The following is a 22143-nucleotide window of genomic DNA, read 5'->3' as shown; positions in this document are numbered from 1 at the left end:
TACGATAGATCCTCGACCAAATTTCTCCTCCATGCAGAACACCCTACAAGTATTTCCCTATACAGTGCTGCTGGTTGGTACATGTATGCGCTCCTGAAAGAAAATCGAATTCATGCTATTTTCTGCGTCGGATTCGTCCACAAGCTTGGCGTAATATTCTCGAACGCTAAGGATGAGGCATGGTCCCAGCACATACATCTGCACGCTCAAGAAAATCTGACAAGCATTATTGAGTATGTCGGTTCTCGTAGAATTTGAATTCTACAGAAATGATGAGCAGTGGTTGCACGCAGATGTCAGCGACGGGTCGGCGCACCTCGAGCTCTGGAGAGAACATAACTAGTTGGAAGCAGGAAGCGCTAACAAAGCTAGCACGTACGGAATTTGAGAACGCAGAGATGAGCATATTCACATTACAAGCTCACCTCGCAAAATAAAGCACGTGGGATTTTACCAGCACTTTGAAACAGTCCCTGATGGTCAATCCTGTCAATGGGCCGAGTCGTCGCAGGTCACGGAAGTGTTTCACAGCAATCCAGAGTGAAAGACACAGTGCGAGGACCTCCCAAATAGTGTAGAGCACCCAAATCATTGAAATAAGAAGTCCGACGTCCTTCTTGAATCCATAATCGCACATATATGTGCCAGAGAGTATCAGCGCCTCTGGTGATGGTCCAATGAGTTGTGATCTTCAAGTCAAAAGTAAGCTTACCCGCTACAGTATGCTTGAGTGCTATTGCCATGAGTACTCCCCAGGCGATGGTTATAGCCAGGAAGATAATAAGAAGGAAGATAAGCATCTTTCTAGATCCCTGATACATGGGATCAAACATTCCGACTCACATCTATTGAGCCATTATGTTGAGCCAAGTTGAATGGTCAGATTGTCACTCACCCCTACAAATATACAAATAAGTGTAATGAGATCGGTTGGGGAATACTGACTGCATCTGTCTTCGAGACCAATGGCATATGTACTGTGTTCCGCCGGTCAGAAGAATCGAACACGGTACATATTGAGACATACGCAGAACGGTGATACTGATCACGAGAGATGGGCTATTAGTGTAGTACTAACTTGTTAGCTTCAAAAACGTACACAGAATATGGTATTCCAACATAGCGTATCTAGAACATTTTGGTGTCAGCACAACTGCCAATCATGCCATAGTATGACATGAGGTACGAACAACCAAGTACAGCGCAGTCATGAGAGACCAGCGTTGCCTCTGCCCCAAATTAATTGGATTCTGTTGTTTTTCTCCTGATATCCGACTCTGTCACTCACCCAGATGAGTTCAATCTATGACACCATACTTAGCGAGTTGGCTGCTCAGGGAACAACATCGACCTACCTCTCGTCCAAGTGTAAGTACTGGAAATATCATGAGAATGTTAGCAGTTCTCAAACACTGTCCTGCTCACCCCAATCGTATACCACCACGACGCCTGCAGCGACTGTGAAGCCGCAAGTCAACGTTAGTTCGAGACATCACCAACTAAGTAATACGACGAACCCATCAAATAGCTTAAATAAATATTTGAATTGATTATCGGCCACGAGGCGGGATCATTTGAGACCAGGGTCATATTCGAGGGATGAGTGTGAGCGAGTGAGGGATGTTGAAGGTTATAGCGATTTAGTGTTCGTACCAGATATACTGCTGTTCAGTGCTGCAGCCCTCGTATCGCCAAATCGGCATGACAATGATGGTGATCGCCTGCCTCCGAGGGACCGAGTCGGAGTCGAGGCCCTTGGTTGGTTGAAGTCAGTATTGTGTGATGTGACATCAAACAAATATGGAAGTCCTAGGTATCGATTGAATGAAAGTATATTTTGATTTCCGACCAGTACCAATCTACCGATTAGAGAACATTCTGGATGTGCATGTGAACGTTGGCGGGGATTGATATGTACCGGTGTGGACATCAATGAACTAGCAGGAAGGTCAGATGAAGATCAGTACAGTAGTGATTCACAAACATCTGTCACATTGTGATGTCTGACCTTGTGGATGTGGATACGAAGCAGGGGTCTTCGATTACGGACAAAGTACTTCCAATCCCGAACTAAATAAAAGCACGATGAAAGATGGATTGGATGATAGGTTGGATTTGGGTTAGAAGCTTGTTAGAATCTATACGTCTCTGGTTCACGTCTCTGGTTCACGTCTCTGGTTCAAGGCGTGCCTAGGAGGCCTTAGAGTGGCCAACAGTCTCTGAACGGACTTCTTCGCTGATGGATCTTCTCCACGAGGTCTACCTTCAATGGCGCCTGTGATCTGAATGACCAAGTGTCGTGCATAAGAGCGGAACAGACGCATGCCCGCCCCATATTATCCATCTGGACAGCAGGGAAGTTGTAACGAATTGTGCGTGAAGTAGAAGTAAGCACTATATCGCTGATTGACCTCTGTTCAAGCACGATTCGACCATATTGAGTATGACAATTGAAAAGAGAAGGAGACTTACTGGGTGAGTATATGCATCTGTTCCGAATAAATGCGCCTGGCAAGAAGATGGGAAGTGCTGAGTTGGGAGTAGAGAAGAGATCCGGGACTGGAAAAGTATCAATAAGATGCGGACCACGATATTCTGACATACATGCTTTGATCAGATCGCACAGAATGTCTGGGATCTGGCCACTCCGGGGCCAGAGTTCGGGGCGGACTCCGGGGCTAGAGTCACTCGGGGCCCTTCGGCCAGTGCGGCTGACCTAAGCGGAGCTTTAACTTGGTAAAACATACCTTTGCAATGCCGCCACTACCATCCCGCCTCCCGCCAGTATTCCTCCCGCCACGGATGCCTGCTGACGCGCTCGTCATCCCGCCCGCTACATGTAGATGGCACACCATGTTCATGCTCCGATCAAAATGCACCATATTGTGGTATGTCAGCTTTGGATCTTTGCGCTGTCTGTTGTCTGAAACTGCCTTGTCCCAATATTTATACATCCAGTTTCCTACAGACGGATTTGTAGAGAACAGCACGAAAGTTTGCTGCAGACAGAACCCTCCCTAACTTATCATGGGAGTAGGGAATGTTGTACACATAGTACTACTAGTCTACATAGCCTAAAGTTTTGCCAGTTCTACCTCCTACACTAGATCATAACACACGGTTGATCGCTATTGGGAATCATCCCATACACTAGGATCACAGGGAAGCAATAAAGCAGTACCTACAGTGAGAAATATGATTGCAGTCAAGAAGTAGTATATCGACCATGCATCATGCCCTTCCTGCAATGAATAAGAGAAGACTGAAGCTGCAGACGCTGGGCCGATGATTCTTGCTGCTGAGACAGCCACTTGGGCAATTCCGTTGGTTGCTCTGAGAGAGGCGCAATTGGGAGCAGCTGCTCTAATGAATAATATTATGGCTTCTTAGTTCAACAGAACGCAGGAAGTGCTTTTAAACGAGTGTAGAAAAGTAGCTGAAATATTCCATGCATGGCACTTGATGCCGCATGTAAAGCACCAATGCGAGGAAACTCAAGGGAAAGACCACCAAGTTCAATCGGTGTCGCATAGAAAACAGGTAAGAGCGAATTGAACCCCATTTGAAACAGGCCTGTGGTGGCATAACTCGCTGTTACGCTCAACACTTTCGAGGTTAGTAAAGCACGCAGCGGAAGCGGTTTTGATTTGACATCGCCAGGATCAACTATAACATTGCTCAATGGCTGGCGAGGTTTTGAGTATGACTGTCCGAAGAATCCTCCTTTAATGCGCTCCCAAAGCGGTGTCTTGGTAGAAACGCTCTTGCAACCACACTTAGTGTGATACAGAGATGGGTTTTCAGCATCGTGCTCACCTCTTTAAGACAGGGTATACGTGACTAGCCACATTGTCGATATCAAAAATGCCGAAATAGAGCACGGCAGGAGATATGGGTAGGTTTTCAGGAGTTCTGATCGCCCAAAAATGTCAGGGAATCTGTCTGCTGGCCGGGAAAGTGATCCCCCAATGAGTGATCTAAATGCCGTTAACATCAAGTGTGAGAGATAATGTACTGTATACCTATCCAACTGTGCCTGCGATTGTCCACGGAATTGGTACATAACTGTATGCCTTGGGCATATTGGTTGCGTCAGTGATGTCCATCAGGCTGCTCTTGGCCATACTATCGCTCGCATCAAATGCTCCACAGACAACACGACTGGTCGGGAATGTCAGGAATTGATGGTCACAGCTACTAGAGCACACTGACCTGACCACCAGGGTGAAGAAGGTCTTCGACAGCCCAAATGAAAACATCGATATAGAGATTGGCTAATAGGGCTGTCAATATCACAGGCTTCCGTCCGATGTGGTCGGACAGTTGACTCCAATAAAAAATAGTCAGGGTATGAGCTGTCGATGGGGGCAGGCGCACGAGCTGACAGTGACATCATCCCGCTGTTCAATTGCTTACATGATGGGTCAACCTCACCAATTTAAACTCCGACTAAAATATTCACGTGCCCCAGACCCTGGCCCCAGAGTCCTGCCCCGAACTTTGGCCCCGGAGTGGCCATTTCCTGGACACACATGCCTCGAAACAGTTAGAGCGGAATGCTGCGATGGCGCCACTCCGATCAACGTGATTATGCATGTCATTTCAGAATATCGTTGTCGATGCCTAATCAATAATTTTACAGGTGCACTCGAGGCCTTCTGGCTTGAAGTTGCAGTTCTCTGATTTTCCACTCCCATTTCCTTGTCATGCTCATTTGCGATACAGGCATACATTCAAGCCATGACTCCGAATCCGGGTGATTTATTCCTTTTCCTTTTCCATAGCCAAGATGGATGAAAAGATATGTGAACGCCAATGAGTTATCAGCCGCATCTGGGCTTGTCGCGGTCACTTCCTCATCATGTGTGCTCAGATAACGGAATTTCGCAAATACATAGAATCAGTCGTCTGAGTATCAAGAACTGGGTTGGTTGCTAGACGTGATACAATATATATAAGAAATGTCTACATAAATTTAATCTTAAATATACTTTGAAACACCATAACTTGAATAAATAACATGTCCGTTCCTCAACCGAATATCTCCCTGCAAAACGCTCGGCAAGGCATTTCCCTATACAGAACTGCTAGTTGGTACATATACATGCTCCTGGAAGACAATCAAATTCATGCTAGTTTCTGCGTCGGATTCGGCCACGAGTTTGGCATGATATTCTCGAACACCAAGGACGAGGCGTGGTCCCAGCACAAACCATTGCACGCCAGATAAAATCTGATAAGCGCCATGGAGTATGGAAGATGCCATAGAATTTGAATGCTACAGAAATGATGAGCAGTGGTTGGAAGCAGATGTCAGCGACAAGTCGGCGTACCTCGAGCTCTGAAGACTCAAGGATAAACTGGATGATAGGGACACCAACAAAGCTAGCACGTGCAAAGATTTAGCAGAAAAGATGAGCACGTCCATATTACAAGCTCACCTCGCAAAATAAAGCACATGAGATTCTATCAGTACTCTGAAACAGTCCCCGATGATCGATCCTGTTGATGGGCCGAATCGTTGCAGGTCACGGAAGTGTTTTACAGCAATCCAGGCTGAAAGACACAATGCGAGGATCTCCCAGATAGTGATGAGTATCCAATTCATTTGAAACAGGAGCTGGTAGTCCCCCTTATATTCATAACGGCACATATGTCTTCCAGAGAGTATAAGCTCCTCTGGTGTTTGTCCAATGAGCAATCTTCTTCAAGTCAACGAGTAAAGCTCACCCGCTGTGGTATCCTTGATTTCTGTTATGTTGATTATTACTGCGTAGGCGATATTTACAGCCAGGAAGACAATAACAAGGAAGATAAGCATCATTCTAGATCCCTGATACATGGCATGTAACCGAGCAATCATGATGACTTGCGTCATATTTCAGTTGAGTCAATATATTGAAGCTGGGTAACTCACTGCCCAACATAACAAACACGATCACATCTTGCACATTCTTTGCGTAGGTCATAAGATAGCCTGAAAGACCTAATTAGTGATCAACTTCGTATGATGATGAAACACTCCAAAACTTACACCTGTGTAATCATTGTGTTGAGCCAAGTTCAATGTTCAGAATTTCACTCACCCCTACATATGAGTGTATTCATTAAATAGGATGATATGGTTGCGGAATACTCACTTCGTCTGTCAGCGAGAATATTGGGATATATGCTGTGTGCTGCCAGTCAGAAGGATCGAATACAACGCATACACGACGTACCCAGAGCGTCGATACTGATAATGAGAGACGGGCTATTAGTATAGCGCCAACAAGTTGGCCACAATAAGTGACATACACAAAATATGGCATTCCAATATAGCGTATCTAGAACATTTTAGAGTCAGCACAACTGTCAACCATGTCATAGTATAACATGAGATACGAACAACCAGGAACAGCACAGTGATGAGAGACCAACGTTGTCCCTGCCTCAAATTCATTGTATTCTCATGTGTTTCATCTGATATGTTGCTCACCCAAATCAAATCAATCTATAACATCATTCTTAGCAAGCTCCCTACTCCAGTAATAGCACTGACCTACCTCTTGTCCGAGGGTTAGGGCTAGAAATATCATCAGAATATCAGCGAGTTTCGAACACTGTCCTGCTCACCCCAATCGTATACCACCACGAAGCCTGCAGCAACTGCGAAGCCGCAAGTCAATGTTAGTAGATCGAGACATCACCGGCTGAGGGACGAACCCCTCCAATAGCTGTAAAAATTATGGTCATCGATGGACGGCCACCAACTGGGATCGTCTGAGATTTTAGTCATTTTCGAGGGATGGATATGAGCGAGTGGGGAAGGTTAGAGATTATAACGATTCAGCATTCGTGCTACTAGTAGATATACTGCATTCAGCGCTTGTATCGCCTAAATCGGCATGATGATGGTGAATATTCATGCAGATGCTAGCCTCGAAGCCCTTGAAATTTTAAAATTTGTCAAAGTATTGCGATGCGAAGAAGTTGAAGTCGCCGCTGATTGAATCCAGGTAGTAGGTAGACTTTGATTTGCAAATCAGTGTTACCCGTTTTGTTCTCGATCAAACTTATAAGTACTGCCCTTGAGCTTGATGCATGATCAATTCTTGGCAGCTAAGCGCTTCTCTGCCTCCGTAATTGAAAATTTCCTACCCTGGATACAATCAAGAGTACTAGTCGGTCGTGTTGAAAACGTGCCTTGGAAGAGTCACATCAAGCCATCAGAAAAAAACGTCCAGTGCGCCGCGGTCCCTCCATGCCATCAACAGCGAAAGCATGAAACAGAAGTGGAATGAAGCATCAAGCTCAAGGATCAGTCCGCTGTGTTGAAGACGTGACTTGAAGAGTAACCAGAGAATATCAGAAACAAACGTGCGATGCTGCGTTCTGATACAAACAGCTCCGATGCTGTGTAGGAGTTCGACCATCGGCTTGATTAATTATCGGCCAGCGGAAAGAATTTTCCACGCATCAAATGATAGACGGCATGACGTTTATTTTCTACGGAACCTTCTCCCCACTAAAGTGGGTGTCGGGGACTTATCAACTATGGTTGTATAGAATTCTATCTTATTCGGAAAATGTTTTTCAAAGTCCGGTATGTCTGCGTTATTTTGCCTACTGGTGAGTAGGGTTACTTTGTCCCAAATAAACACATTTTGCGCCAGCACAGAGTGGGTCAGAATCCGATTGTGATTGTGAGTAAATGTTTATCAGGCTGGTTTGGTACAAAGAGAGGATTGTCAATTCGGATGAATGGTATTATCATCTTGATATTCGGGTAGTAAGCAGTGAGCACTGGTTCTATAGGGAACGTTCTGGATGTGAACGTTCAAGAACGTTGACGTGTCATCACTGTGCGGACAGCCCAATTTGAAATATGGCCGTGTACACTGAAGCAGATTCACTGTTCCATCTGGGCCTCCACTTACTCGTTATTCCCCTCACACTTTACTCGGTTTCACAAACATCATTTTCGCCATTCGCCCGAGTCCGGTCCAAATGACAGTCGTCACTGTAGTTATATCCTGCGAACCAGAGCCGCTGTGTTAGTCAATATTCTGGGCTTCACTCATCACGGTCACTTCTCCTCTATTTTGTTGTGCTCAGATAGACGATAGATCTCGAATGGACTTGATGATTGTAAAATCCTTGGGGCTATCAGCCATCTAGGCACACACACTCCCTTTACTTTCCTGGTTCACAGAACTTTTGCATTGCATCCCACATGTCCCGCCCAGGTGAATGATAAAGGTGGTCAGGTATTCTCGCTGATATGACGCATTATCACCCATCTAGAATTTCTCGACACCATCTCGCGTCTGCTTTTGCTTTGCTCAGACACATGTTTTTTACGGTTTGACGGGTGTACTCAAGGCCTTACAAATTGAAGCTCCCAGTCTCGATTTCTCTGCTCTCTGGCATTCAGTACACCTAATCTTCTTACCGTGCCTTTTCAGCTTGACACTTGGTGCAAATTGTGGGTGCGCCGTTCACTGACTTCCAATAGTAATACAACAAGAAATGCGTACATAAACCTGGCCTTAAATATACACCGGAACACAAGAACTATAATAAATACGACGACGGATCCTCGACTAAATATCTCCTTCATGCAGAACACTCCGCAAGAATTTCCCTACACAGTACTGCTAGTTTCTACACGTACACGCTCCTGGAAGACAATCGAATTCATGCTGGTTTCTGCGTCGGATCAGACCGCGAGTTTGGCGTGGTATTCTCGAATGCTAAGGATGAGGCGTGGTCCTAGCACAAACATCTGTACGACGAAGAAAATTTGAAGAAGACCATAGATTATCAGGGCTCCCACGGAATTTGAATCCTACAAAAACGATGAACAATAGTTACACGCAGATGTCAGCGACAGGTGGGCACACCGTGATCTCCGGAGAGAGAGTAACAAACTGCAGGCAAGAGGTACCAAAAAAGCTGACACGAGCGGAACTTGAGCAGAAAATCATAAGCACCTTCACATTACAAGCTCACCTTGCAAAATAAAGCACGTGAGATTTCATCAACACTCTGGAAAAGTCCCCGCCGATGGTCGATCCTGTCAATGGGCCGAGTCGTCGCAGGTCACGGAAATGTTTCACAGCAATCCGGACTGACAGATACAGTGCAACGAACTCCCAAACAGTGTAGGGCATCCAATACAATGCAGTCAGAAGCTCAGCATCCCCCTCAAATCCATAATTGCATATATATGCATTAGAACCTAAGTTCTCCTCCGCAGAGTCTGGCGTTTGTGTAATGAGCTGTGTTCTTCAAGTCAACAAGTTAAGCTTACCCGGTACATTCCAGAGGAGTTCCATTACCGTCAGTACTACACAAGTGATGTTAACAGCCAGGAAAAAAATAACAAGGGAGATGAGCATGATTCTAGATCTCTGATGATACATGGCATGTAACCGAGCAATCATAATGACTTGCATCGTGTTTCAGTTGAGTCAATAGTAACACTGAGGTATTGCAACTGGAAAACTCACTGCCCAGCATCAAAAGTACGACCACACTTGTCAGAACTAGTGCATAGTCTGCAATAATGCCTGAAACACCCAATCAGCGATCACGCTCGTACTAGGACCCCACACTGACTTACACCTATCGAGTGATTATGTTGAGCCAAGTTGAATGGTCAGAATCTCACTTACCCCTACAAATGATGAAGGTATTCAATGAATTGGAACAAGATGGTCGCGGAATACCTACTGCATCTGTTAGCGAGACCGATGGCATAGTTACTGTGCTACCGGTCAGAAGAATCGAACGCAGTACATAAAAGACATACCCAGAACGCCGATACTGATCATGAGAGATGGGCTATTAGTACAGCACCAGCCTATTAGCCAAAATGACATACACAGAATATGGTAGTCCAAGATAGCGTATCTAGAATATTTTGGGGTCAGCACGACTGTCAATCATGCCAAAGTATAATATGAGGTACGCACAAGCAGGTATAACACAGTCATGAAAGACCAACGTTGCCTCTGTCGCAAGTTTATTATATTCTGTTGCCTTTGTCCTAATACAGTGGGACTGTGTCACTCACCCAGATGAGTTCAATCTATGACACCATTCTTAGCGAGTTGGCTGCTCCAGGGATAGTGAGATCAACCTACCTCTTGTCCGAGTGTTAATACTAAAAGCATCATGAGGATATTAGCGGTTTCCGAACACTGTCTTGCTCACCCCAGTCATACACGACTACGACGCCGGCAGCAACTGCGAAACCGCAAGTCAAAGTTAGATCGAGACATCTTGATGCGACGAACTCATCCAATAGATGGAAAAAATACTAGAATTGACAAACAGCCACGATATGGGAACATTTGAGGACTGGGACATATTTGAGTGTGTGAGTAGTACGCGGGGTGTTGGGAATTGCAACGGTCTAATGTTCGTGCTAGATATACATTGCTGTTCACTGCTTGTGTCGCCGAAATCGGCATGACGGTGATGAAGATATTGATCTCCGCCTTAAGGCTCTGGAAATTTGTTGAAGCTAGAAGTCTTCGATTGAATCACTTGACGTAGATTTTGATGTACAAATTCCAGTGCTCCGAGTCTGTATCAAACTCAACTCAAACTCAATTTCCGATTTCCGATCCTAAATTTCGTAATTTGCCAATGACTTGTTTGCCAATCTCATCGAGCTGTACACAGGCCCGCTTCAACTGGCCGTGTGTTAGGTTTATTGTCTCCTGTGTGTAATTTACCTTTTGATTTTGGGATGGTGTCCATACAAGTATTCAACAGATACCAAGGATGCATGCGGCAGTGCAATAATACATCACCATCAGATCAAGTGCACGATAGTGCGCTTTGTGGCATTGGATTCGCTCTATACTTGTCTCTCTTTGTTCATCGTTTTGATACGATCATGAGAGCCCAATGATTCGAGCGTACTAGGCGACGGACAACGTGAGATATACTTACTTCACTCTGCGTCACGGTTTCTTATCTGAGTTCTTTGACGTTACTAGTATATATGCCGCAGAATGATCATTCTTTTTCGATAAGAGTACTAATCGGATCCAGGCTGTTACGCCTCGGGCTCAGCCAGCAATGCCGAAGAGTGAGTACATACGTGTTTCATGCATATCACCCCTTGACCTGTATTAGATGGATGACTACATGGTTTCATAAGGAACTCCTCAATTTTTGCAAACTCGCAGCGAATCGTATACCACCACGACGCCTACGGCGATTGCGAAGCCGCAAGTCAACGTTAGTTCGAGACATCACCAACTAATACGACGAACCCATCAAATAGCTTAAATAAATATTTGAATTGATTATCGGCCACGAAGCGGGATCATTTGAGACCAGGGTCATATTCGAGGGATGAGTGTGAGCGAGTGAGGGATGTTGAAGGTTATGGCGATCTAGTGTTCAGGCCAGATATACTGCTGATCAGCGCTGCAGCCCTCGTATCGCCAAATCGGCATGACGGTGATGGATATCGCCTGCCTCCGAGTGTCCGAGTCGGATTCGAGGCCCTTGGTTGGTTGAAGTCAGTATTGTGCGATGTGACATCAAACAAATCTGGAAGTCTTAGGTATCGATTGAATGAAAGTATATTTTGATTTCCGACCAGTACTCATCTATACCTATTAGAGAACATTCTGGATGTGCATGTGAACGTTGGCGGGGATTGATATGTACTGGCGTGGACATCAGTGAACTAGCAGGAAGATCAGATGAAGTAGTGATTCACAAACATCTGTCACATTTGTGATGTCTGACCTTGAGAATGTGGATATGAAGCAGGGGTCTTCGATTATGGACAAAGTACTTCCAATCCCGAACTAGTAAATAAAAGCACGATTAAAGAGGGATTGGATGATAGGCTAAATTTGGGTTAGAAACTTGTTAGAAGCTACATGTCTCTGGTTCAAGGCGTGCCTAGGAGGCCTTAAAGTGGCCAACAGTCTCTGAATGAACTTCCTCGCTGATGGCTCTTCTCCACAAGGTCTACCTTTCGATGGCACCTGTGAGTTGAATGACTAAGTATCGTGCATAAGATCGGAACAAACGCATGCCCACCCCATATTATCCATCTGGACAGTAGGGAAGTTGTAACGAATTGTGCGTGAAGGGTAGAAGTAAGTACTATATCGCTGATTGACGTCTGTTCGAGCATATCCAGTATGTCAACTGAAAAGAGAAGGAGACTTACGGGGTCAGTATATGCCTCTGTTCCGAATAAATGCACCTGACAAGAAGATGGGAAGTGCTGAGTGGGGAGTAGAGAAGAGATCCGGGACTGGAAAAGTATCAATAAGATGCAAACCTCGATATTCTGACATACGTGCTTTGATCAGATCGCACTGGCTCTATCGTGTGCCCCAGAAAAGTAAAAGGAGAAGCAACCTGAGCAAGTCGTGAGACCACAGATGGCTGATAATGTGTCATACCTCGACGCCTTCATCATCATCCATCTGAGCCGCAGAGAAGGGATGCCGAATCGTGAAGGGTCGAAGTAGGGTGTCAATGTCCTAAAGACTACTAGTCGACTGATTGGGCATCGATAATCTGATTGAACCATCCAAAGCTGACCACTGTCAGCAAGTCGTGTCGTCAACAGCAATCAGCTGTGTTCAACCACGATTTAACGATGTGGAGTAAGCTAGGTTTAGGAGGCCTACAGGCTCGAGTATTTCATGGGAGGAAAGTGCACCTGACAAAGTATCACCAGCTGTCTGAGACAAAAGACGTGAGAAGCAACAGTGATTGTAAAAGCACATATGGCTGATGATACATCGCTCCTGCTTTCATGCTGTCCTCCTCTGCAATCATCCGTGTGGGCCAGGCATGTGGAAAGCGATGCGAAAGTATCGTGAACCAGGGAAAGTAAAAGCAGCGCGTCTGAGCTCAGACAACTGATAGTCAGAAAATTCCACACAATGACAAATTCCCTGATTATCGTCTGTCTGAGCACAAAGAAGAAAGGGAAGTGATGGTGATTGTAGAATTGTGCGTTGGGTTTTTGTTCAGGTTCTTGTGATCTGTGAATACACAGAGAAAGTAGCACGTCTGTTAGCGTGAAGCATCGAACCAGATCTGACACGAACCAAATTATTGACACCATCGTCGTAAATCAGTGGCACCCTTGAGTATGGCAACGGTCCTGCTCATCCACATGGACCAGTCGTTGGACTCGAGTGAAAAGAGTACGAGGGGTGAATTCTGTTTCTTAAAACAAAACCGAAGATTCGCAGGGCAAGAGATGGCTGATAAAGCAAGGTTTCTTCATGAAAATCACCGCTTGCCTATCGTCCATTTGAGCTGTCCATATATGGATGGACTACGAGGGAATATAACTTGCAGGGAGTCAGAACATATCCTAGACAAAAGTTCATAGAAATGCTTACCTTGAGCATTGAGATACATGGTTCAATCAGGTTGATGACTCATTGTTCTCGGGTGAGGTCAGGGTAAGGTTTAAGTTTGGGCGCAGATCAATAATTAAGCGAGTCTATGCTCGAGGACGGCGGACGCATGAGCACTGCTGTATCGATGGTCAGCCTAGCATATGTCGTCAAGAGTAGTAGAACAGGATAAACAACTTACAGCTGGCCAAAACTAGATGCGCTATATAAGCCGTCTCCAACACAAGTGCCACTTTTTTGGGATGCATACGGGTGGGCGTGAACACATTGTAAGTCTTAAGAGAAGACGCCATTGAGTTGTGAAATGAGTATGCCAGCTGGCTAAAAGGTACGTGTATAAATACTTACATGTGGATTTGAATCTTATGCCAGATTGGTGCGAAGATGAGCTGAGAGGAATAGTGGGATGAGTGGTATCCTGAGGCTGGTGAGGAAGTTAGAGCATTATCATGTTTAGAAATGAATACAAGGTGAAGGGTAGGAACGAAATGGAAAATATGAACGTAGCGTTATGTATACATGGGTAGCCAGCCGGACGTTTTGGAGTTTGTGGCGTATAAAAGATGTACACTAGCACTCAGCCTTTAGTGCAGCAGTACTCGCAGTAGACTGAATGGGTAGTAGAAGTGGCAGCCAATGTCCTTGAGCACGAGGAAGACTGTGTCTGGAGGACCTGTCACAGGAGCAACACTTTAGATAAGTACTAGGAAGACCAAATACTAGATGGAAGATAGTCGTTCCTTCTAATTTTGATACCAGTGCCTGTCCATCGAGCTTCACGAGCATGTCGATTCTTGTCCTCCATGATATGATCGATGCAAGAGAGTCAACAAGAGAGTATGAAGGGCGCCAGCGGACAAAATTCACAGCGGTCCACGCGCGAGCCCTGGTTGAGTTTTACTCCCGGGTTAATTGGGTTCGAACCCCAGCCCTCCACACTGTTGGACTACATGTCGACACCAGCAGCTTTCCCACCACTCACCCCAAGAGGTGTGCGATCGAGTAGTTCAAGACACTAACCTGTCGTAACTTGGGTACCCCCTACGCCTACCGTGACAGCGTGATGACAGCGTTACTGATCATGTAATTTAGCCATATTAGGTAGTCGTTCGTCGTACAATGTCAAGTCAAAATGAATCAATTCAACTATTGCAAAGCAAAACAGACAGCTGCAGCGTGAAAACGAGTACGTATGCGACTGGAATAGGTGCGTAAAGTAAGTAATCACGAATGTCCAGATGATGTATTAGAATAATGTGAATGATGATTTGATCCGTAATGCATCGTTTGATAGGAATCGTCCTCGAAGTCCGTGATGTATGCAGTTTTGTCGTCGTTATTACTTGAAGCAAACCATGAGTCGTAACGTGTAAATTGATGAGTCGTAGAATACATAATGAATGAGGTTTAAGAGAGAGAGATGCGAGTCATTGACGAGACACGTTGAATCGATATTGATGTGTCGTATTGATATTAATCAGTGATCACTCACGTGTTCTCGAAAATCACATCCAAGATCTGACATTTAGCAGGTACCGTCTTTACATGCTCGTGTTTCATTAAGATAACTATCTAAACCTATTCTACAGTAGTAAAAACACCCCCTTTACAGTACTCGCCTAACAATTTTACGATGATTTGAGGCTGCTGGCGAGGAACTTAAAATGTGTTGCTCGTAACTTCATGTGGCTATGTATTAATGTTTTTTTGCTTATCTAATGTTGAGCTCTGTGTTCGGGATTTTGCGAACGCACACCTCTTGACTCACCCCACACGCTTCACATGCAATGACGTCATCATGGACCGGCTGATGTCATGTGACATTAGCATGACTCCACCCAGCACTATTGGGAGCTTAGTCAACCCAAGTGTTGGAACCAAGTCCTGGGGACTTGCTCCCCTGGTGGTAGAGGCCTTATCAGCTTCGGTCGGGAGGATGGCCTGAAGTTAAATAATTAATACCACACCACGGGCAGTTTGCAAGTTCAGTCGGCACCACCGGTTCACACCCTTTCGCAATTTTGTGTCAAGATATGCCCTTATATAGGAATTTCCCACGTAAGCCGAGTTTCCTGCGCAACATAAGCTGCTGGCACCTGAAGATGCCAGTGCAATATAAGCCGTAGAACACGCAGTCATAGGGGCCTGAGGGTCACACCAAGAATATTGCTGAAGGATAACACTGGTCAGGCTATGCTGTCATATTCATGTATGATATAACTAGTACTGTAGTTATGTAGTCATGCATGTTTGTACTGTAATGAGAATCATAGATAGACCATGCATGCCACCATGCATGATGTGTAGAAATGAGAATCACAGATAGCAGACCATGCATGGTAGCATGCATGACTGCCACTGCGGCGGTCAACCTACCATACCATCATGCATGGCTCACGTGGATCGGCACAATTGTTCTCCCACTGTTTTATGCATGGTATCATGCATGGGGTGCTAGTACTAGTATTACTACTACCGCCACCTTACTATGCATGATATCGTGCATGACCCTGATACCATGCATGGTTACTGTACTTCAAGTTTTTCCTGCCCGGTTATGCGTGGCATCATGCATGGCCTACTAATCATGCATGATCGTCCGAATCTGCTGTATGTATATATGTAACACTACCACAAGACTTGTTTGCTTAATTCCCCCATGTCTTACTACTGTCATCCTGCTATTACTAGCCCGTTATTGAACATTTACCTTCGTATGCGCGTGATAGCGACTCTCTCAAAAAGCTAGTAAGTTCCCCCATTCACAACTCGGATGCTACAAGATATGAATATATTGCTCAAGATTACATTACGAATATGTTTGCTACGAAGATACGGGTATGGGGATTATCAAGATGCGTCACTAATCACTTTCAAGAAGACAAGAATAAGTAAAACGAAGAGTCAGATACCTGTGCACTAAGCCTGGGCCGTGGAAATAGCAGCCACCTTTTTTTTCCTAAACCAACGGTCAGTGGCCATTATTTCCGATGAAGCGTACGCAGTACTTAGCAATAGGCTCTCCACCTGCTTCCAGTCCGTGTTTACGGACCTTTTTTCCCCCCACGGTGGCCGTATTTTCCTTCTCCCGCATTTCGCTGAGGGCATTAGCGCCAATGGCATTAGCGGTTTCGTTGCGAGTAGATGGTTTCGGTGGACGTCTGGACTTGCGAGTAGTGGGTTCGGGCTGGCTGGTAGAAGCTGCGCGTTTAGCTTTACCACCTGCTGCCTTCTGAGGAAGGCCTGCTGGAACCGAGGGAGGATCGCCTGTGGGCACGGGTGGCAGTGGTGGTAAGGTGACCGAAGGAGACGGAGTGGGAACGGGTGGCAGCGGTGGTAAACCGTCTGAAACAGACGGTGTGGGAACAGGTGGCAGCGGTGGTAGGCCGTCTGAAACAGACGGAGTGGGAATAGGTGACAGCGGTGGTAAGCCGTCTGAAAGAGACGGTGTGGGAATAGGTGACAGTGGTGGTGAGCCGTCTGAAGAAGACGAAGGAGAATTGTCGGTGGCAGGTGGTGACGGTGGTAAAGCATGGCTCAGATGGCCACTGGATTGCTGGAGGTAGCTCGCAGGCTGGGGGAAGTTTGAAGGCTGGTAGTTCGAAGGCTGGGGATAGCCCATAGGCTGGGGGTAGGGGTAGCTAGGGACTGGGTTGAAATGGTTGAAACTGTTGAAATTTTGAAGCGGATCATAGATTGGTGGAGGGGCGAAAGTCCACAATTGAGGATTGCTGAGCAGTTGACCGAGATCCGCAGAGTGACCATCATTGCTGAAGTTGGTAGAGTTGGCGAAGTATGATGAGTTGGCATCATGCATGGCGAGATTTGCCTGACCCTCAGGCTGCTGGAGGCCATGCATGTTGATGGGTTGCTGGAGGCCATGCATGTTGATGGGCTGCAATGAGTCATGCATGGTGTCAGGCTTCTGAGTCGGATTGTCATGCATGGGCATAGCATAGTTAGGCGAATAAATATCGAGAATCTGCTCTTGACGTTCCTCCCTCCCGTCCAAAACATTCCCCTCACTCTGCGACACCTCTATTTCCTCCTCCGGCTCATCTGTGAAAGGGTCAGCATCTACTTTGTCTTGATCTTCAAGGTCCGTCTGGTCTCCATCCCCGGCCTCTCCGTTGTCCGCAGCTACCGCTCTTTTGGCATCGCCTTTCATCTCAGGTTCGGGGGAGGAATAGCCTACATCATTGTCGCGTAAGTGCAATGCCCTTTTGACAGTAACGATTAACTTACCTTGTACACCTTGAAGGAATTTCAGATACGTTCCAAGAAAGTGTTCCTTGAAGTCAGGCAATAATTGCGGGGCTGAATGTCCCAGCTTGGTGGTACCGACGTCAACCCTGCTACTAGTAAGCGCTCCATTTGTTCACAAGACATTCACAAACTTACAATGCGACAGAGATTTTGTTGTTGTTCGAGGGATCTGGCCCACCCATTAACACCAAGAACGAAAACCCAGTTTGGTGCTCGAGGTACGTGAGGATTGTGTTGAAGATAGCAGGTAAGTTTTCCTGTGCTCTGTTTGAATGACATGTTGCTCAACAAACAAATCAAAAAAAATAGTCGAGAAGAACGTACTCAAGCATATCCTCGGTGGTTGGTGATTGCTCCTCTTCATCTTCGTCCTCCAGAGCCTCGGCGTCTTCATCATCTGCATCAGTATTCGCCTTCCTCGATTTCTTCTTTGCTTTCATCCTGGCCTTGACGTCCGCAATAATAGTCTCATCGGCTTCTCGCTCCCAACATTGACGTGTGACCTCTCGTACAATCGTTAGTCTTTCACCTCTTGTTGTGGAGCCACGTTCGCTAACTGCAGCTTCGACAGTTGGACGGATATTGGTTTTATAATATAGTCGGGAGTACATTTCGGCCTCGCTCAGAGCTCTTGCACCCCGAGGCTGGAGGAGGTCCTTGAGTAAACGAGTGGCCCGTGTGGAAGATTGCGCCACTCTGCCTTTGCGAGATGCGGAATTACCCGAATGCCACGACATCCAGGTGCGCAGTTGCTTCATTTACTTTTCGGTTAAGATCTCAAGCTCACAATTAACTAACGACATCACCTTCTGACGCCTCTTTACTGCCTTCCCCTTTGCTGCCGATTGTACGGCATTCAGACCATCCTCATCGGGAAGTTCTGGCCAGAGCTCTTTATATATGGGCCATTGCTGCTCCCATTGCTCATAGATGGGGGGCCAGAACTTTGCATAGCTAGATTTAGTCGAGCACTTTTGATACCCGGGAAGCTGTGCCGTTAACCACTCCTTCTGCTCCTTAGATGTCCATTCACTAGCAACCATCTGTGAGATATATGTTAGGCAATTGTGTGAAAAATTGATTGGCCGCGCACCTTTCGCTCTCTTTGAATTTCGTGATGGGGATTTAACGTTTTGACGCCTGAGTGCAAAAATAACAAAATGAAAATTTTACAGCATCAATACAGCTCCATCAAGCCACAAGGCAATTGCCGAATGACATGAACACACGGCAGCACACGGCACGCTTGAGTCTATTAACCTGAATCTCATTGATGCGGTCACCCAATCTACACGTAGTACAGCTATCAACCTGTATCACTACATAATAATGAAATCGGATGTCAACTGATACCTAAGAAATCCTCGACTATGTGCAGATGTGATGTCATCATCTTCAAAAACACGCAAGAGAATGTCTTCAAGAAATAGTATGACTTGCCGGCACTGCATACCATCATCTCCACTTCTTGTAACTGCTTCTTCGGCCTCTTGAGCGATATCAAGTGCATCCAGAATAGGCCGCCGTGAGTCTTCGGAACGAGTGCTACCCGTATACTGCAACACCAGGTCATCCAAGAACTTATGGGTGGACCCATTGACAAGCCTATGGAATTTAATCTGCGGTTCAGATCTAAAGGTTTGTTGTCAAAGTGAGTTTGAAATGATATGGCGATTGAGTACATACAATCTAGTAGTGAGGTCGCTGGCTCCTGTATCGCCGCTGTCTCCTGTATCGTTTGACTCGGAGTTCTGAAGGGTTGTGCGTAGATACCTTGGATGCTGCGGATGCTTCGATGTACTATCATGATACTTTAATTTCATCTTTTTCAAGATGGCGACTTTGTTTCTGTTGGAGGATGCAATGAACACTAGCGACTGCGACTCGAAAGAACATGAACGTACCTCTCATAATACACCTTTCTGTATCCCTTAGCAGCTTCTTGGCGTTCTTTGTTGGACTTGTGCAGTTTTTTCCGAGCCATGGTAGGAGTGTGAAAGAGGTGTTGAATGTCGAGACTGAGAGAGAGAGAAAGACTAGTAAGTAGTACGAATGATGCGTGATCACATCCGAGTCGCTAAGTTACCTAATTCGAGTTTGAATGCCTGTTCGTTGTATGCACTGCAAGACTCAAGAATACATGCTCAGCAACATTTTTTCATGCAACATACCAAGATAAACGACTGTATTCATGAAATAAACAGAGTCTGATGCAGGACAAGGCCAGCATTACATGGTGGTAGGCGTGTTGTATGTTTTACCTGCCGCAGAATACTTTCTTAGGAGATTTATTTATCAGTGCCGCGTTCGTTCAACTACTGGCCTTCCCTTCACTTGTATGTTCGATCAAGAGAACCAATTCAGTATTGCCGTGACTTGGATGATACACACTATGAACAACTACTTGACTTGTATATACAGTATATCACGCCCCCAAGTACTGACAATTATTGCGTTCAATGGCTGCATGGATCCGTGCAATGCCTACTTCAACTGACGGACAGCGGCTATGGATAGCACCACTGACCCCCGTGACTTGGGGAGAAGTGTCTTCCCTGTTGGTTGATTGTTAAGTGCGTAAGATAGAGCCAAAAAAAGGCGTACCAAGTGGCCAAAACTCCAACACGTTTGCCTTTAATCACGCAGTAGAAGGGCCCTTCAGCAGACAGATCCGGAATCTCGTATGGGAACCCTTTATACGAAACTGATCTGGGCGGAAGCCCAACTAAGTCTGCGTTGGTCCCAACTAAGTCTGCATTGTTGCAGAGCGAGAGTTTCGCGATGGCTTCAGCAATACTGCCGATATCGGGTGCCAGTGTGGTGGAGGAGAGCGGTGGAGTGGTGGTGGAGGCTGGAGTAGCCTCAGCTCCCTCATCAGCATTGTCTTCAACATCACAATCGGCTGTGTGATCTTTCTGTCCAGGGTGAACGGCTGCTGACGGAATGGTCTGGCCACCATCTGCAATTGCTTGGATGATGGTAACGAGTGCATGGGCAGTGACAGAACTCATGTTAAGATTCATGAGTGCTGTCACAAGAGCATCTAGAGAGAGTCAGTGCACATTTTAAAAAAAATATCATAAACTTACCGACTGCGTGACTAGAAGACACCGAGCTTGGGTTGTTTGATGTCATCTAGTAAAGTAATGTTCGTGTTCGGGTTGAAGTGGAGTGATGGGAGAAAGACACTTACCGTCTGGCAGCTTATTTATGGTAGTACCATGGAGGCTCGCGACTGATTCTGGGTGGGAGAGGAAGGCGATAGATTCATCGCCCACAACGTAATAGTCATGGTGTATGCAAGTGTAATACTAGGTGAGTCTCAGGAAGGCTTGGCGGATGCGTCTAAATTCAACAGATACAAACAAACACTTCTTTGATTCACCACTGCAAGATCCTTGGATGTCGGGTGATGCAATTGATAAGGCGTGTCTCAAATTTATTCGCTGTGATGAATTCATTCGTTTTTTCATTCGTTTTTACTGTCTGCATTCACAATGGGCAAGAAAAAACAGAAGTTAGTGCGTCATACTGCTGAGCAGCTTGCAGACACGCCTTCAGCCAACATCCACACGGCCTCCATGTACACATTCCAATCTGGCAAGCCCTTAGTACGCACGGAGTCCCTGGTTGGCGCCCATGTTGCTCCCACAACTGTCCCCCCTACAACTCTTCTCCATAATGAGGATTCACCACCAGCATCTAACCAATGGCAAATATACCAAGCTGGCTCTTTCCTCGACTATATGCCGATTCCTGACGAGTTTCGCGTCGAGACTGAGACTTCGAAGAGGAAACGCACAGCCGGGGTAAGTTTTGTTCTTTATTCTCAACATTTTGCTTATCCTGTACCTACCAGGATCACCCCCTTGCAGCATGGCAGCCGGAATGCCCCACATTTTTGGACGAGATGATTCGCCTGGAAGGCCGCGGAGATTACGCCGAGGATTCTGTCTGTCGACACTGTCAAGAACATGCCCCAACCATCCGATGTGCAGATTGCTTCTTACAGGAACTCTACTGCCCTTCGTGTACTGTGGAACGGCACCGATGTCTGCCCTTACATCGTCTTCAGGTAATGTGATTCCCAAGATCTATACTTTAGGATCCGCTGACATCCGGTATTTACTATTATGCAGCGCTGGAATGGTAACTACTTCGAACGAATCACCCTCAAGTCATTGGGTTACGCATTCAGCTGGGGCACCGTATCGGAGACACGTGCTGCAACCCTCACCATGCGTTCAATGACGACTTCATAATAATCGACTCGACTGGAATACATGAAGTGGGACTGGATTTCTGTGCTTGTGGGACCATGCAACACACGTTAAGCAACTGCTACGCTCTCGACTCTTTCCAGCAACCGTTACTGACCCCAAAACTGCGGCTACTTTCGGCGTGCTCGAACAGTATCACTTACTGTCTTTTGAGTCTAAAGCCTCCGCGTTTGAGTTCTATCAAGCCCTCGCGC

At 46.0% G+C, this 22143-nt stretch overlaps 7 protein-coding genes across 7 annotated transcripts; 1 reads left to right on the top strand and 6 right to left on the bottom strand.

Annotated features, from left to right (window-relative positions):
• Positions 1–57: 57 nt before the first annotated feature.
• F5147DRAFT_781576 (uncharacterized protein) lies at positions 58–2825 on the bottom strand (the record flags this gene model as incomplete). Its single annotated transcript, XM_041442669.1, has 14 exons — positions 58–261; positions 317–368; positions 426–663; positions 713–812; positions 896–977; positions 1028–1041; positions 1100–1128; positions 1187–1229; positions 1289–1303; positions 1356–1375; positions 1426–1458; positions 2473–2559; positions 2605–2716; positions 2748–2825. 14 exons carry the CDS (start codon positions 2823–2825, stop codon positions 58–60), a joined length of 1107 nt encoding a protein of 368 aa, XP_041284950.1.
• F5147DRAFT_728750 (uncharacterized protein) lies at positions 2742–3380 on the bottom strand (the record flags this gene model as incomplete). Its single annotated transcript, XM_041439340.1, has 2 exons — positions 2742–2888; positions 3129–3380. A coding segment is annotated over one exon (252 nt), but the record flags the coding sequence as incomplete, so codon positions are not given.
• A 1605-nt stretch (positions 3381–4985) lies between these two features.
• Positions 4986–6928, bottom strand: F5147DRAFT_76126 (uncharacterized protein). Its single transcript, XM_041440521.1, has 13 exons — positions 6706–6928; positions 6616–6648; positions 6546–6565; positions 6479–6493; positions 6389–6427; positions 6298–6326; positions 6222–6235; positions 6137–6172; positions 5918–5977; positions 5731–5868; positions 5442–5679; positions 5334–5385; positions 4986–5278 (listed from the first exon to the last, which is right to left on the bottom strand). Exons 1-13 carry the CDS (start codon positions 6776–6778, stop codon positions 5075–5077), a joined length of 951 nt encoding a protein of 316 aa, XP_041284948.1. The 5' UTR covers positions 6779–6928; the 3' UTR covers positions 4986–5074.
• Positions 6929–8508: 1580 nt separating this feature from the next.
• F5147DRAFT_76054 (uncharacterized protein) lies at positions 8509–10453 on the bottom strand. Its single transcript, XM_041440483.1, has 13 exons — positions 10284–10453; positions 10201–10233; positions 10131–10150; positions 10061–10075; positions 9960–9998; positions 9869–9897; positions 9797–9810; positions 9714–9749; positions 9495–9554; positions 9296–9433; positions 8995–9244; positions 8886–8937; positions 8509–8830 (listed from the first exon to the last, which is right to left on the bottom strand). The coding sequence occupies exons 1-13, from the start codon at positions 10354–10356 to the stop codon at positions 8702–8704; spliced, it is 888 nt and encodes a 295-aa protein (XP_041284947.1). The 5' UTR covers positions 10357–10453; the 3' UTR covers positions 8509–8701.
• Positions 10454–16374: 5921 nt separating this feature from the next.
• On the bottom strand, positions 16375–19653 carry F5147DRAFT_781574 (uncharacterized protein; the record flags this gene model as incomplete). Its single annotated transcript, XM_041442668.1, has 9 exons — positions 16375–17594; positions 17649–17755; positions 17805–17933; positions 17994–18421; positions 18476–18712; positions 18763–18809; positions 19123–19301; positions 19356–19517; positions 19574–19653. 9 exons carry the CDS (start codon positions 19651–19653, stop codon positions 16375–16377), a joined length of 2589 nt encoding a protein of 862 aa, XP_041284946.1.
• A 441-nt stretch (positions 19654–20094) lies between these two features.
• On the bottom strand, positions 20095–20804 carry F5147DRAFT_781573 (uncharacterized protein; the record flags this gene model as incomplete). The annotated part of the gene is made up of 3 exons (XM_041442667.1): positions 20095–20224; positions 20274–20712; positions 20759–20804. The coding sequence occupies 3 exons, from the start codon at positions 20802–20804 to the stop codon at positions 20095–20097; spliced, it is 615 nt and encodes a 204-aa protein (XP_041284945.1).
• Positions 20805–21166: 362 nt separating this feature from the next.
• On the top strand, positions 21167–21931 carry F5147DRAFT_781572 (uncharacterized protein; the record flags this gene model as incomplete). The annotated part of the gene is made up of 4 exons (XM_041442666.1): positions 21167–21478; positions 21529–21621; positions 21682–21744; positions 21809–21931. The coding sequence occupies 4 exons, from the start codon at positions 21167–21169 to the stop codon at positions 21929–21931; spliced, it is 591 nt and encodes a 196-aa protein (XP_041284944.1).
• Positions 21932–22143: the final 212 nt, after the last annotated feature.

The sequence above is a fragment of the Suillus discolor genome (genome assembly GCF_016758755.1).
Source record: "Suillus discolor strain FC423 chromosome Unknown F5147scaffold_143, whole genome shotgun sequence".
In the NCBI taxonomy this organism is placed as follows: Eukaryota; Fungi; Basidiomycota; class Agaricomycetes; order Boletales; family Suillaceae; genus Suillus; species Suillus discolor.
This window is presented reverse-complemented; position numbering and strand designations above follow the sequence as displayed.

Bases quoted from the DNA above. Each gene is read 5' to 3' on its own strand.
- F5147DRAFT_76126 (XM_041440521.1), bottom strand. From the start codon at position 6,778: ATGACTAAAATCTCAGACGATCCCAGTTGGTGGCCGTCCATCGATGAC. The intron at 6,649-6,705 runs GTTCGTCCCTCA...GCGGCTTCGCAG, and splicing joins TTTTTACAGCTATTGGAGGG to TTGCTGCAGGCTTCGTGGTG. The intron at 5,279-5,333 runs GTACGCCGACTT...TCATTTCTGTAG, and splicing joins TTGAGTCTTCAGAGCTCGAG to CATTCAAATTCTATGGCATC.
- F5147DRAFT_76054 (XM_041440483.1), bottom strand. From the start codon at position 10,356: ATGTCCCAGTCCTCAAATGTTCCCATATCGTGGCTGTTTGTCAATTCT. The intron at 9,555-9,713 runs GTATTCCGCGAC...TGGGTGTTTCAG, and splicing joins CTCGCTAACAGATGCAGTAG to GCATTATTGCAGACTATGCA. The intron at 9,434-9,494 runs GTGAGTTTTCCA...ACACGATGCAAG, and splicing joins CGTACTTTTGATGCTGGGCA to TCATTATGATTGCTCGGTTA.